This window comes from Poecilia reticulata, chromosome 15 (assembly GCF_904066995.2).
Source record: "Poecilia reticulata chromosome 15, P_reticulata-male-v2, whole genome shotgun sequence".
NCBI lineage: Eukaryota > Metazoa > Chordata > Actinopteri > Cyprinodontiformes > Poeciliidae > Poecilia > Poecilia reticulata.
The window spans coordinates 18,080,777-18,093,511 of NC_088844.1; the positions used below are offsets into that span (position 1 = coordinate 18,080,777).

General features: G+C 39.2%; 1 protein-coding gene across 1 annotated transcript; it reads left to right on the forward strand.

Annotated features, from left to right (window-relative positions):
* The first annotated feature begins 7,687 nt into the window (after nt 1–7,687).
* msx3 (muscle segment homeobox 3) lies at nt 7,688–11,252 on the forward strand. Its single transcript, XM_008429751.3, has 2 exons — nt 7,688–8,549; nt 10,546–11,252. The coding sequence occupies exons 1-2, from the start codon at nt 8,201–8,203 to the stop codon at nt 10,938–10,940; spliced, it is 744 nt and encodes a 247-aa protein (XP_008427973.1). The 5' UTR covers nt 7,688–8,200; the 3' UTR covers nt 10,941–11,252.
* The last annotated feature ends 1,483 nt before the right edge of the window (nt 11,253–12,735 follow it).

Consider the following 12,735-nt stretch of genomic DNA (forward strand, 5'->3'; position numbering starts at 1 on the left):
TAACAGAAGGCATGTGCCAAGCCTGCAAAGCCATCCTTTGGAGCTCTCCGAATATCAGAGGAGAATTAGACACATCTTTGCCTTTTTTTTTTAGCCGTTTTGTGGCTTTACTGTTTTGAATAATGAGGCCTCTACGCTGATGGGGATCAGGTGAGATTTAAGAGCAGAGAAACAAGCTAACTCTCTAACACTATCTGTCCATATCTAAGAATGACTGGTGAACTTTAGTGACAGTTCTCTCTATGAAAAACGCTGAAGATTTCAGCCGCTTTGGGCCTCTGAGGATGTCCTCACCACACAAAGCCCTCTTTCTATCAGCGGGCCAGCTCCCATACTGGTGCTAATTTACGATGCCCTCACAGCAATTTCCACAGTCAGAGAAGTTCAATTGTGTTTTCCAGCTCATTAAGCATCAACACAACAAAGCTTTCATCTTCTCCTTCATCTACTTTATCCCCCCCGCCCCCTCCGTCTCCTGCTTCACACATCTACCTCTGCTTTTTTCCAGTTTACACACATCTTCCAGACCTAAAAACATGAAGAAAGGGTAAGGTGGGCAAACATTTCATTTTCCCTAGTTCTTTAAAGTCTCTTTTTGTCTTGGCTTTGTGTTTTGGTTGCTTTAATGCAAAGACTGGAGATTTTCCTCATAGTGGTGCAAGAGGGATTTAATGGTTGTTTATTCAGGGGCCTCTGCTGCACCCTCCTATTCCTTTCAGGGTTTCATGAGACGACGTGAAATCTATTGTAATCTCATCTTATTTGTTCAGCCTCTCAACGTAATTAGAAACTCCCAAAATTAAGCTAGCACCTTAATATTTTTAAATTAAGCAAGGTATTTACACGAGACCTTTAACATCGGAGTTGAACAAAAGTACAGTTATTTCCTAAAGGTTTGGAGAGGCATATGACCTCATTATCACTGAGAGGAAATAAATCCAATGGGCAATTCCCACCATTTAGAGGAACAACAACAATGCCCCAGAGTAAAGCATGAAACCCCAATTTGTTCCAGTTTTGGCTTCTTCTAATGTGGTGAACATTATCTGAGGCTCTGATAGATGAAACCATAATTTACAGGCATAATCAACGTGCCTGGAACATCTTTTGAAGCAAGTGTGAGTCAGAACAGATTAGGAAATATGTTGGGTGGGGGGGGGCATTGTCGGCACTGGCAGCTACTACTTCTGTGGATAGATCAAAACAAACCACAACCTTCAAAGTGTAGCCAAATAATTTATGGCTATTAATGACCTATTTATTTTCAGTGCTTAGCAAATAACACTGAGGATCTCAGATCTTGCTGCTTAGTACTGGCACACATTTTAGGGGTTCTCCTGTGTAACATTTATACATGTGACTTTTTAAAAAAATAATAAATGTACACTGTAGGTTAAGTAAGCTGATGCATTATGGTGTCAAACTGATCTTACTTTTGAAACTAGGTCTGAGTTTTTAGGACTGAATCAGCCTATAAACCCATGTAAAAGTATCCACACTGCTTCTTTTCCATTTTATGATGTTGCAAAAAGAAACTCTGATGCATTTTGTTGGAATTAAACAAAATGCATGTTTGATAGAGTTAACACCAAGTTAATTGTGAAGTTGAGCACAAGTGATTTTGAAAATCTTCTAAAAGGTTTGCATCGGCCAATACGTTGTACCACTAGCCTTTCTCTGCAGAAGCAACAGCTTTGCCAATCAAAATAATTATATTTTGCTCAATATTATTTGTAAAAATAGTTCAAGTTCAATCTGAGTAGCTGGAGAGCAATTTTGAGAATCCATTTTCAAGTTTTTTTCCACAAATTCAGTTCTGAACAGATATTGAACAGAAAAATATAGCGGGGTCTGGACAATTAAGTCACTGACATTACCAGAAAGTCACTAGAAATAACTCTAAAAGGTCTAAAATACCTAGACTTCTTTAGCTAAATTTGTTCAATCTAAGTATATCATAAAACTTAGATTGATATACTAAGCTTTAGTATATCAAACTAAAAGCATCATTTCCTGCTCTCTTTGCTATGACTTTCACTCAAATGGGAACTAAATCAACAGTGCTGCATCATAACCCAGCATCCCCAGCCTGTCTTCCTGGGTTATTTTCCAACATCATCATCCTCCTCATCATCATTATCACAGAGCTCTGGGAGTATAATGACCCCCTTGCTGTCAGCACCATCACTGAGCTCGCTGTAACACCCATCTCTCTCTGAGTCCAGAGAGGGTGTCCAATTCCCTTTGTCCTCATCCATTTTCTCCCAAACCACAACAATATGGCGTCCATGTATCTGCACTTGTCTGTTAGCACCTGGCACCGTGGGCAAGACTCGGTGCAGAGCTCCCCGTCTGTCAGAGCAAGCTCATCTCCATCAGACGCCATGTGGAACTCACCCGCTTGTAACCAAATCCAAACTGAGAGGTACAAAACACACACAGGGACAATAAACCACTCTCAGCTCACCTGTCAGCACCGTCCTCTAAAAGTCATGCTAACATATAGTAGATAAATGAAAAGCACTTAACCAATCAGCAGCCTGTCAGCTAATTACAATAATTTCAAGCCTTATCTGCCATGCGAGTCTCCATTGCAGCAGCGTTTCTTCCATGAGTAGCGCTCTGGGTAAGTAACCGCCTCCTATGTCAGCAAACTTCAACAAACTTTGATCTGATCCCATCGATTCTGTCCGACTTCTCTATCTCTGCAGAGGGAAAGCAACCCAACATCATGTTTCCGAATGTGTTGATAGCGATGTTTGCAGTTGTTTTGATGTCACACGTATTTCGGATGTAGGCCAGGTCAACTTTGGGAGAATCTTCAGTATGTTTGCTGTGGCTCTCTTGTGGCAAAAAGCAAAGAGTTCTGAAACCTTATAAGTTATGCTATTGGGAGAAGCTATTGACGAGTCAATAGCTTCTTTCACCTGAGCTGAGGATCTCTGCAACTCCTCCAGAGCTACTTTCGAGCCCATGGCTGTTTCTCAGATTCCTACTCTTACCTCAACCTGTCAGTTTATGTTGATCACCAAACGTCAGTAGGTTTGTTTTTGTTTATTTAGGAATGTTACATGAAAGGGGATTGAATCCGATTGATACACATTTCTAAAAAAAAAAAAATGTCATATGTGTTATTTTGTGTAGGTTTCTCTCAGACAGTACAAATAAAATACATTCAGGTTTGTGTTTGTATTGCTAGACTATGTGCCAACTTTCAAGTGGTATGAAGAACTTCACAAAGCAGTGTACTCTGTACTGTGAAAACAATGTGGCTCAGCTATATTCTGTGACAGTTTGACAAATGTACGCCATGATAACCAAGAGAGGAAGGTCAAGTTGCACCTTTGTCATAATGGTTCAGCAGGTTAAACTGGAACCTGAGTGAAGGCAGAGTTAGTAGCAACTGAAACTGACATGTTGATGTAGTTTCCTTCAACTCTTCCTTCAGATAAGGAGGAACATGGCAGGGGAGTCCTCAGGGTCGCCAATTGATCTCTGGCTGGCTGGCCTGAGAGAAACTGAGCGGGAGGCAAGACCTGCTTCACTTTAATATTCTTGGAGCCTGTGCAACACCGCATTGATCTTTCAAACCTACAAGACGAATGCAAGAAGTGGAAACCGGTCTGTTTAGCACAATGCATGACCCCAGTTTGTTCCAGGAAAGTTGTTGTGTGATTCTTATCAGTTTTTAAATGACAGAACAGGAAGAGTGAGTGAAGAGTGATAATCCATTAATCTTTTTCAGCACAGCACTCTGTGAACAGCTAGCTTCTTTAGCAACGAGGCTTTGGTGGCTTAACCTCCTTGTGGGAGAACCGGTGACTATCTGCTGGACTAACGGATACATCAGCAGCCTTCCCTATGACTGTGTAGGTCATAACACATAACATATTTTTGTGCAAAAAATATTTGTTAGTGATATTTTGTAATATTTGTCTTTGCATTTGTATTAGATTGCATTTGTTGATTTTTGCAACCTAACAGTCATTTTAATAAAATTCAACCGTCTTCACATATCTCTGAATGCATTTGATTCAGGTTTAGAAGTCAAAGATTTGTAATCCGAAACAGAGCCTGCTTCAACATGTCTGCTTGGAAAGGAAATGCATTTTTGAAAACCTCAATTAACTCTTAAGCTATTCTCCTTTGGGGCAAGGCCAATAGGTTTAGGAGTAGTGTTGACATTTTTATGCAAAGGGAAGAAACGTTGTGGACTTTGTGCATGAAAGCAGGAAATAGAATGTAAGAAAACACTCACAAATAAATTGCACCGGTATTGTATTCTTAATAATAACAAACATAGGGAGACACACTATAAAACTATACAGGCAATCAATGCTGTAGATGTCTGCATGCGAACTGTCAGCAAAGAAATAAAAATACACATTTCTTTTTCAACAATAGAAGAAAAATAAAAGACTATAGACAGCCGTGCACCTTCTTTCATCTCAGAGTGATAATATTGGCTGTAAGTAGATGAGAATGTAATGTTGCCCTAAATTACAGTCATTCAAAGCTTGTATGGTTACCCAGCAATCTATCACTGTCACACAAAGAGCGAGAGGGGGGAGACCGAGCAGACAGGCGCCAGGCACAGCAGGATCAAAGCAGGAACATACCTCAGGGAGGGAAACGGTTAACTCCATTTAACCAATTGTCCTATAAGACGGAGACAGACAGAAAGTCAGTGTGTTGCTTCAGGCCTGTCCAGCAGCAGAGTCAAAAAGCCTCACATATTTGGTTTCAATGGGAGTTATTGGACTTGGTGCGAGGAGCTCCGGAACAAAACTAATTTGGACGAGCCTCTTCAATAAGGCCCTTTAGAGACTCTCAAAGGGGCTGCAGACAATGAGCACAACAGGCTGAAATATATGGGCATAGACAATTAAATTAGAGGCCACAATTTGAAAATTTACAGTGACAATCACTCTTGGAAATACACTGAGAGCGGTAAATCACAGCTTGAACAGCCATGCTGCTTTAATGAACCAGGACCATAAACTACTGTCTTCTAAAACAGTTTTCAACAAGCCGTGTCACTACTTTATGCTCTACAGCTTAGATTTAAACAGCTTAAACACGTGGTATGCACAAACTCATCAGATTATTTTATTTTGAATAACTGAGAAGAAAGCTTGTGGTGTTTGTGGACAGGATCTAAAGGTTTAGTTGCGCAGAGGAGGATGTTTGGTTTTAGACACTCAGGGTCTCATCTTTGCGTTTCACAGACGGTGTGGTTCTGTTGGCATCTTCTGCGTTTACTGTAGAGTGAAGGCTTGAGTGTGAAGGGGCTGGATGGGAGTCCTAGCTACCTCTAGATCTGAGGCCGTGGTTCTGTAAGGGGCGCTTCTTTATTGTAAAGTTTCACTCTAGCTGATTAACATCTGGTTTGGTTCTAGCGAAGTTGGGTGTGTTGCTATTGTCAGTGTGTTCCTAATTGTGTGGGAGTGAATATGAGCAGAAACGTGGGAGTTGGTGGGGGGAATGCGAGAACGTGGGCGATCTGTGAGCGTGAAGGTGCTAGTCGATGCTCCAATGATGCCATTTTGCGTGTGTACCCTTGGGATGTTAGTTTTTCTGAAAACTTCTGATATATTTGTTCGTTGGGGGTTGTCTTGTCGCTCTGTGCCCTCTTATCCTTCTTATTGATAAAAGGTTTGGACCTCAAAGTTTGACCAGAAAGTTATCGTCATCGCACCAGCTACTATGGTCTGATGTAAATCAACGAATGCAGTTTGCTAACAATAAAATCGCATGTGACTAATACCCAGCTAGGTCCAGCTTGTATCACATGAGGTGGTTCTACAAAAAAATGGGAAGGAACAGCATAGTAATCTGGCCAGGGTGGACTGGGACTAGTTAAAGCCACGACCATGGAGAAGGGGCTCGCTCAGGTGTACTGCCCTGTCTGGCTTGGAGGTTGGTCTCTGTCTCAAGAAGAAAAGCTTAAGTATCTTGGTGTCTTGTTAACGAGTGATGATGGTATGGAACATGAAATGAACAGACAGATTGGGGCTTCATCTGCAGTAATGTGGGTGCTGCTACAAACAGTTGTGGTGAAGGAAGCAGTTAGCCTAAAAGCAAAGCTCTCAATTTACTAGTCCTTGAGTATTCTGACCCTCCCCTACGGACCTGAAATGTGAATCATGACCAAAAAGACAAGATCCTGGATACAAAGAAACAAATGAGGCTCCTCCAAAGGGTGGCTAGACTCAGCCTTGCAGACAGGATAAGGGGCTTTGCCATCCAGGCGGAGCTCATAGTAGAGCCGCTGCTTCTCCACATCAAAAAGAGTCAGTTGCCATGGTTCAGCATGTTGCTTGGGCCCCTCCCTTTGGGGGTTTTCCAGGCATGACCCACTGGGAGGAGACCCCAGGGAAGATTCAGACCTCACTGGGATCCCGCAGAATGAGCCAGAGGATGTCGCTATAAGGATAGGGAGTTATTACTGGAGTTCTCCTCTGGACATGGTGCCTCCATCACCTGATATTGGATAAGCATGGAAGACAATGGATGGATAATTAATATCCATCCATTGTTAATAAACTCTTATTTTTAATTACAAAAAAGTACTGAAGCTATGTTTATTTTCCTGCACACTTCAGTGAAAATGTCTATTAATAAAAGGAGCTTTTGTAACACAACTTTCATGAGATTTTTGGGTCTGTGTTTTGTTCATTTAGTCACGTTGTAAAGCAGGAATTTACCCATTCACAACCAATTCACAAGTCTTTACTATTTGTTGTACTCAGAAGCGATCAAATGATGAGCCGGCCCATGGCATAAGCAAACAGTATTTTATTTTCACATTGTTTTGCAGAGCTTGCGTTCAAATATATCAGTAAGTTAGCTAACCATTGTGTACACCTTATGGAACACTTTCTGCATATGTGCTGTGGCAAAGCAGATATTCTCTCACCAGGCACATTTTGGGATTTCGATTGTTAATTTTTAAAGTTTTGGAACATTTAAGCTCCTACATGCAAACCCAGATATTCCAGGGTTTGTGCTAAATTTGAATTTTTAAAAAATAAGCACACACTCCTGTGACTTCTTAGTTAATGCTTCTTGCGGACACACCTGACAGGGTATATGTAAATATTAAAAATCTTTAGTTTAGAAGTGATTTTTTTCAGTTTCAGAGTGTAATTACTTCTAAATATAAAGGCCTTCCTAGATCAAGAGACATAGACTTTCCTTCGAGCAAAATTAATTTACATCTTGTTAAAATGAGCCCTTTCCATTGACCTTGGACTGGCTTTACTTGAGTTAACATCCTAAAATGTGATCGCAGAGCCATGCTTTATGTTAGCTTGCTGCATGCGCACACAGTCCGGATCGACGCAGTTAATTAATCCATTGTTGTTTCCATGCCGTTTCGAGTGAATTTAATAGGTTTTCAAACCATAATTGTTGTATTGGTTTATGTAAACAGCCTGACTTTGGACCGCAGGTCTGACTCGCTCACAATTGACTGCCAAAGTAAAGTAAAACATTCTGGCAAATCAAGTTGCGCTGAAAAACAAAAATGCATTTCGCGGGTTAAGCTGCTCTCTAAAAGTATTAAGCTCCAGAAACAAATGAGCAAGTCAGAGAAATAGCCCTGTCTTCACAGAGTCTACTTTTGTTAATACATGGAGTTGATTTTCTCAAGGAGTATTTGACCATCAAAAAGTGGAGAAGAATAAAAGTAAGTAAAGGTTATTTATAAAATCCTTTTCACAGATATAAAACCACAAAGCACTGTGCAACAAAAATCAACATTAAACTATATAAAGATTAAAAACAAGAATAAGAAATACAATAAAAATCGCAGGTCTGAGCTGCTCAGGTCTCTAGTAAATCATGGAAAGTTTTCATCTGCACCACGTTCCTTGAATTAGTTATCTGCCATCGCTTACAAGTTTTACATCTGTCAATGCCCACCAACAGGAAGCCAACCTCATCATTCATCTGTCCTATCAGAGCGCGCGCCAGCAGAGTCACGTGGACGACTTTTAATGTCTGATTCGCCCGCGGTAAGATGAGAGAGAAACTTCTGGCTCTTCACTGAAGAAAATGCGAGCCTGTGCGTAAAACTCAGCTTACCAGCGGACGCGCAGCGTCAGCGGAACCACAACGATGACAGTGATCTTCATCAAGTGAACACACGCAAACATTAAAAAAGCAGCGGGGAGAGCGGCGGGGGGAAAGTGGTTGCATGGCACCGCAGTCGTGCGTAATGAATCCTGCGCAAGGATCACCGGCCTTGGACACATCGCGTCAGGATAAAGCCGCTGGAGAAACTGGAGCCGAGGAGCTGGACATGGCACCCAGAAGGAGCTGCAAAACCAAAGGTTTCGAGCTGCCTTTCAGTGTGGAATCCCTCATATCGGACAGGACCTCTCCGTGCAGCAGCTCCAACTCCTCTGACCTGAAGTCAGGCTGCGTCCGCACGGAGGAGACCGAGTGTGCGTCACCGACAGGGATCTGTGGGTCCAAACTGGAGGCGGTGGACCTTAGCGACAAGGAGAGGACCTGGCTCCAGGAGCCATACCATGCACACACAAGTGAGCTGGAGATATTATCATTATTTTTGCTACTATTAATAATACATTTCACATCTCATGCATTTAGGTTGTACCTCAGTTCGGTTACTGGACAATCAAAAAAAATCTCTATAAATTAAACTCTTTAGAGATGTTTACTGTCACATGTCATAACTTTCATACTTTACGATTTAATCATAAAGTATTGCAAAACTGTATTAATTTGAATGGGTCTCAAAATTTATTTTTTAAAAACTTTATTGTATCAAGTAGAAGGTCAAATATGTTTTCTTTCTTCAAGAAAGTTTTTTTTTTTTTGACGTTTTCTGCTTAATAGAAGTAACCAGAAAAAAATAAAAAACTAGGGGAAATGAGAAGTAAATGGCTTGATATTGTGCGCCACATGTTACATACTGGACTCATGCCATTTGCATTTTGTATATTTTTTGGTGCAGGACAACTCTTTGCCTTTACCTGAAAAAAATAAAATAAAATAAAATAATCACATATGGGGCCCACACACACATGTTGGCTGGCCACTGAGACTACGATTTAAAATCAACTATAAAATGTGATTTTGCTGTTCGCTCACATTACATAAAAAAAAAAAAACTTGAAGGTTGATTAATGTTAATTTTGTTAAGTGACACAAGAAACCACACCCTTTTTCCATATATCAGTGATTCTTGAGAATAGGGACAAAATGGGTTTTAATTTTCCCATAATTTTTTTTTGTTATTTCTCAACCTTATGTATGCAGATACGACAAATAATGTTTTGGAAATGTAAAGATGCTAAGGTGCAGGCTCCCAGTTGCAACATTTTATTTTTAAATTACATTTTTAATCGACCTGACCTAGAACGTTGTTATCACCATCTGACAAAAATAAATAAAAAATAATTTTTAATGACCTGTTAGTGATATTTTTACTCATTTTACAGACAAATGTTTCTCAAGAAACAAAATAAATATTATTTAAAACAAAAACAACAAAAAGTCCATCTGACGGAGTTGACAGAACTGAAGGTGGTGACAAACTAGCGAGTAAAATGAAAAACTTGATACATGTGAAGTAATGCAATTTATGTAAAATACATTAAAATGAATTAATTGCACATTTAAGTGAGATTTGACAATTTTACTGAAAGCGTCACAAAAACTGATGGAGTTGACATCTGACGGAGTTGACAAAAAGCCAAACTACCTCAATTTATATGATGTTATTCCTAAGGAGGCCATATTGTAGCTCATTAGGTCCATTAGATCTTTATATTATACCAAAATTAAGCTTTTATTTCACAAAATTTCATCAAAGTTTTGTAAATTGTCAGTTATGGTGTTGACACATCATGGTTGTGACAAAAAACTTAGGAATAAAAAGAAGAAAAAACTAAAGAATAACAAAAGCTAACCAGAGCTAACTAGCCCTCTTAGCAAAGGAAGAGAAAGGAAGTGGTCATGGGGTCCTCAGAAGTTCTGGTGCCCCCCAATAATGCCTGATTTTTTTTTTTATTTTTTTTTTACATTCTTTTCATTTCTGACGGTGTTGACAAAAACTAAGGACAAATTTCAATGGAGTTGGAAAATATATAAAAATGATTTTTAATTCAATTTATTTATACTTTTATAATTATTTATATGACTACTTATACTTAATTGTCATAATATATAATTTTAGTATTTCTTTAATTATTTTAAACGATTATAATGTATTGAGTTCTGCTCCTGGACAAAGGCTTTTACAGGCATCATCCACCGACTACAATGTTTAAAATAAAAAAATATTCAGCAAGCACCAGGAAAATATACATTGTTGTGCTCACATGACCCCGTTTAGTTTAGTCAGATATTTGAAAAAATTATATTTTGTGTATATTTTATTCAAATTTTGTGCTTTATCCATAGGACCTGTTTTGTCCCTATTCTCAAGAATCACTGATAGACATAAAATGATCCACCTTGAACGCAGTTGCCACAACGAGCATGCCGTTTCTCACTTGATCAATCTGCTTCCAGGAATCCCCAGCCCAACTACGTGCAACCTGCGGAAACACAAGAACAACAGGAAACCCAGGACCCCCTTCACCACGTCCCAGCTGCTCTCTCTGGAGAGGAAGTTCCGTCAGAAACAGTACCTGTCCATCGCGGAGAGAGCAGAGTTCTCCAGCTCCCTGAACCTCACAGAGACCCAGGTCAAAATCTGGTTTCAGAACCGCCGAGCCAAAGCCAAGAGACTGCAGGAGGCCGAGCTGGAGAAGATAAAGCTGGCCGCAAAGCCGCTGCTGCCGGCGTTCGCCTTCCCCTTCCCGCTGAGCGCGCCCCTGGGCGCAGCGCCTCTGTACGGAGCTCGGCCTGCTTTCCCCGTACCCGGACTACTCAGCAGGCCTTACGGGATGTATTACTTGTCTTAACTAATATCCAGGACGCTGTGTTGGAAAAGCGTTGTTCAAATATGTTTTTAGAAAGAAAATAACAAATGTCACAAAAAAATATCCATCCCGATAAAACTGTTTTTTTTTTTTTCTTTTTTTACAGTTCTTGTAAGTTCAATGACATTTATATCGCTATAGTTAAATATTTTTACACATATATGTTTACAAGGGTGGTCTACCTTATTTCTTTGGAAATAAATTTGATGGAGTAATAGATTTTAAAGAGGTAAGCCCAGATGACATTTATATAAAAAAAGATGAATTATTTTTAGGGCAGCAAACTTGATTTCCTTGGTGAACTTTTGCGCACATTTTACGCAAAAGATGAAAATTAAATCGCACTCCACTGTGTTGTAAGCGGTTTAATTTACTAAAGCTTAATTCCATTAGATGCAGTTACTTTTTTTTTTATCTTGAAAGGCCAACTTGTTCAGGATTGAGAATATCTTTTTGAAAGGTATCCAGACTTGCATGTTTGACGTTGCGGAGCTTTAGAAAATGTTTTTCCTGAGTCCGTACCAAGTTTTCTATTTTTTTTAAGAACTTTGCCGTCTTATTTACTCTCGCTATGATTAACAAATTATATGGAAATAACCCTAAAGCAGTATGACTAAAACTGGCTTCTCAGTGTAGTTGTCCTTTATGGCTCATAAACTATTTAAAGGCACCACAACCAATATATTTTAATTTCAAGAATAAAATGAAAAGAAAATTTACAAGTAGATTCCAAATCATGATTTATAGTGCGAACATATTACTGAACTGTTGGGAAAATGGCAGTTTTAAGTATTTCTTTTTAAACCTGTATAAGAAGTGAAGGCCAGAACAACTCATCCTCCTTTTTCAAAGACCCTAAAAATTGACTAAACAAGTCTGACACCGAACTGGAACCATCAATAGAACCAGTTTTTTAAAAATAGAGCATCATTTTAAATTGATATGGATTTCTTTTGTGTGTGTCTTGAAAGATGATCTATGTTTTAAAACGCTGCTGTTGGGCTCAAAATTATTCACACCCTTTGCCAGATTATTTAAAATTATTCCCATTCATCCAAAAAGTTTGCTCCTGATTGCAAATGAGACAAGTACCTATTAAAAGATAAAACAAAAGGAGTAACAATTTAACAAATAATTATAAAAAAAAGTCTAATTGAAAATTATTTATAATTGCGTATAATTGTGATCAGTGAGAGAATCTATACTGGCATCATAGCATCAAAACCTTCCTATAGCTGTTGACCAGCTTCTTGGTTGTTTCTGCTGATCTTATGAGGATTCATCTTTGGTGAATCCAAGTCTTCTGAGATTCTCTGTCAGATTCAAACTTCTGGTTTCAAAATATGAATGTTTTGGAATTTGGCCGCTCCAAAATATAATTATTATTTCCAGGCAGAAGAACTGTATCCACCAGGGTTTTATATATATACTGCTCAAAAAAATAAAGGGAACACTTCAGTGTTCACTTCAATGTTAAAGTGTTCCCTTTATTTTTTTGAGCAGTGTGTATATATAAATAAATAAAATTGTGGACCTAACTGACTTAAGACACACAAGCATCAAAGCTGAACAGCTGGTATTAGTACATACTATCACAGATGAGTAACTTTTGACAGATTTTACTGAATAATTAAAGTTGCACTTGAGTTGAAAGGGGTTCAACGTAAATTTTTTGGGCCCGAGCAAGCACCGCATGGGGTCCGAACTCAACCTACTATCTTAAATAAATAACTTTTCTCTTTCTTGATGCCAAGCAAAAGGGCTACTTTCTTACTTT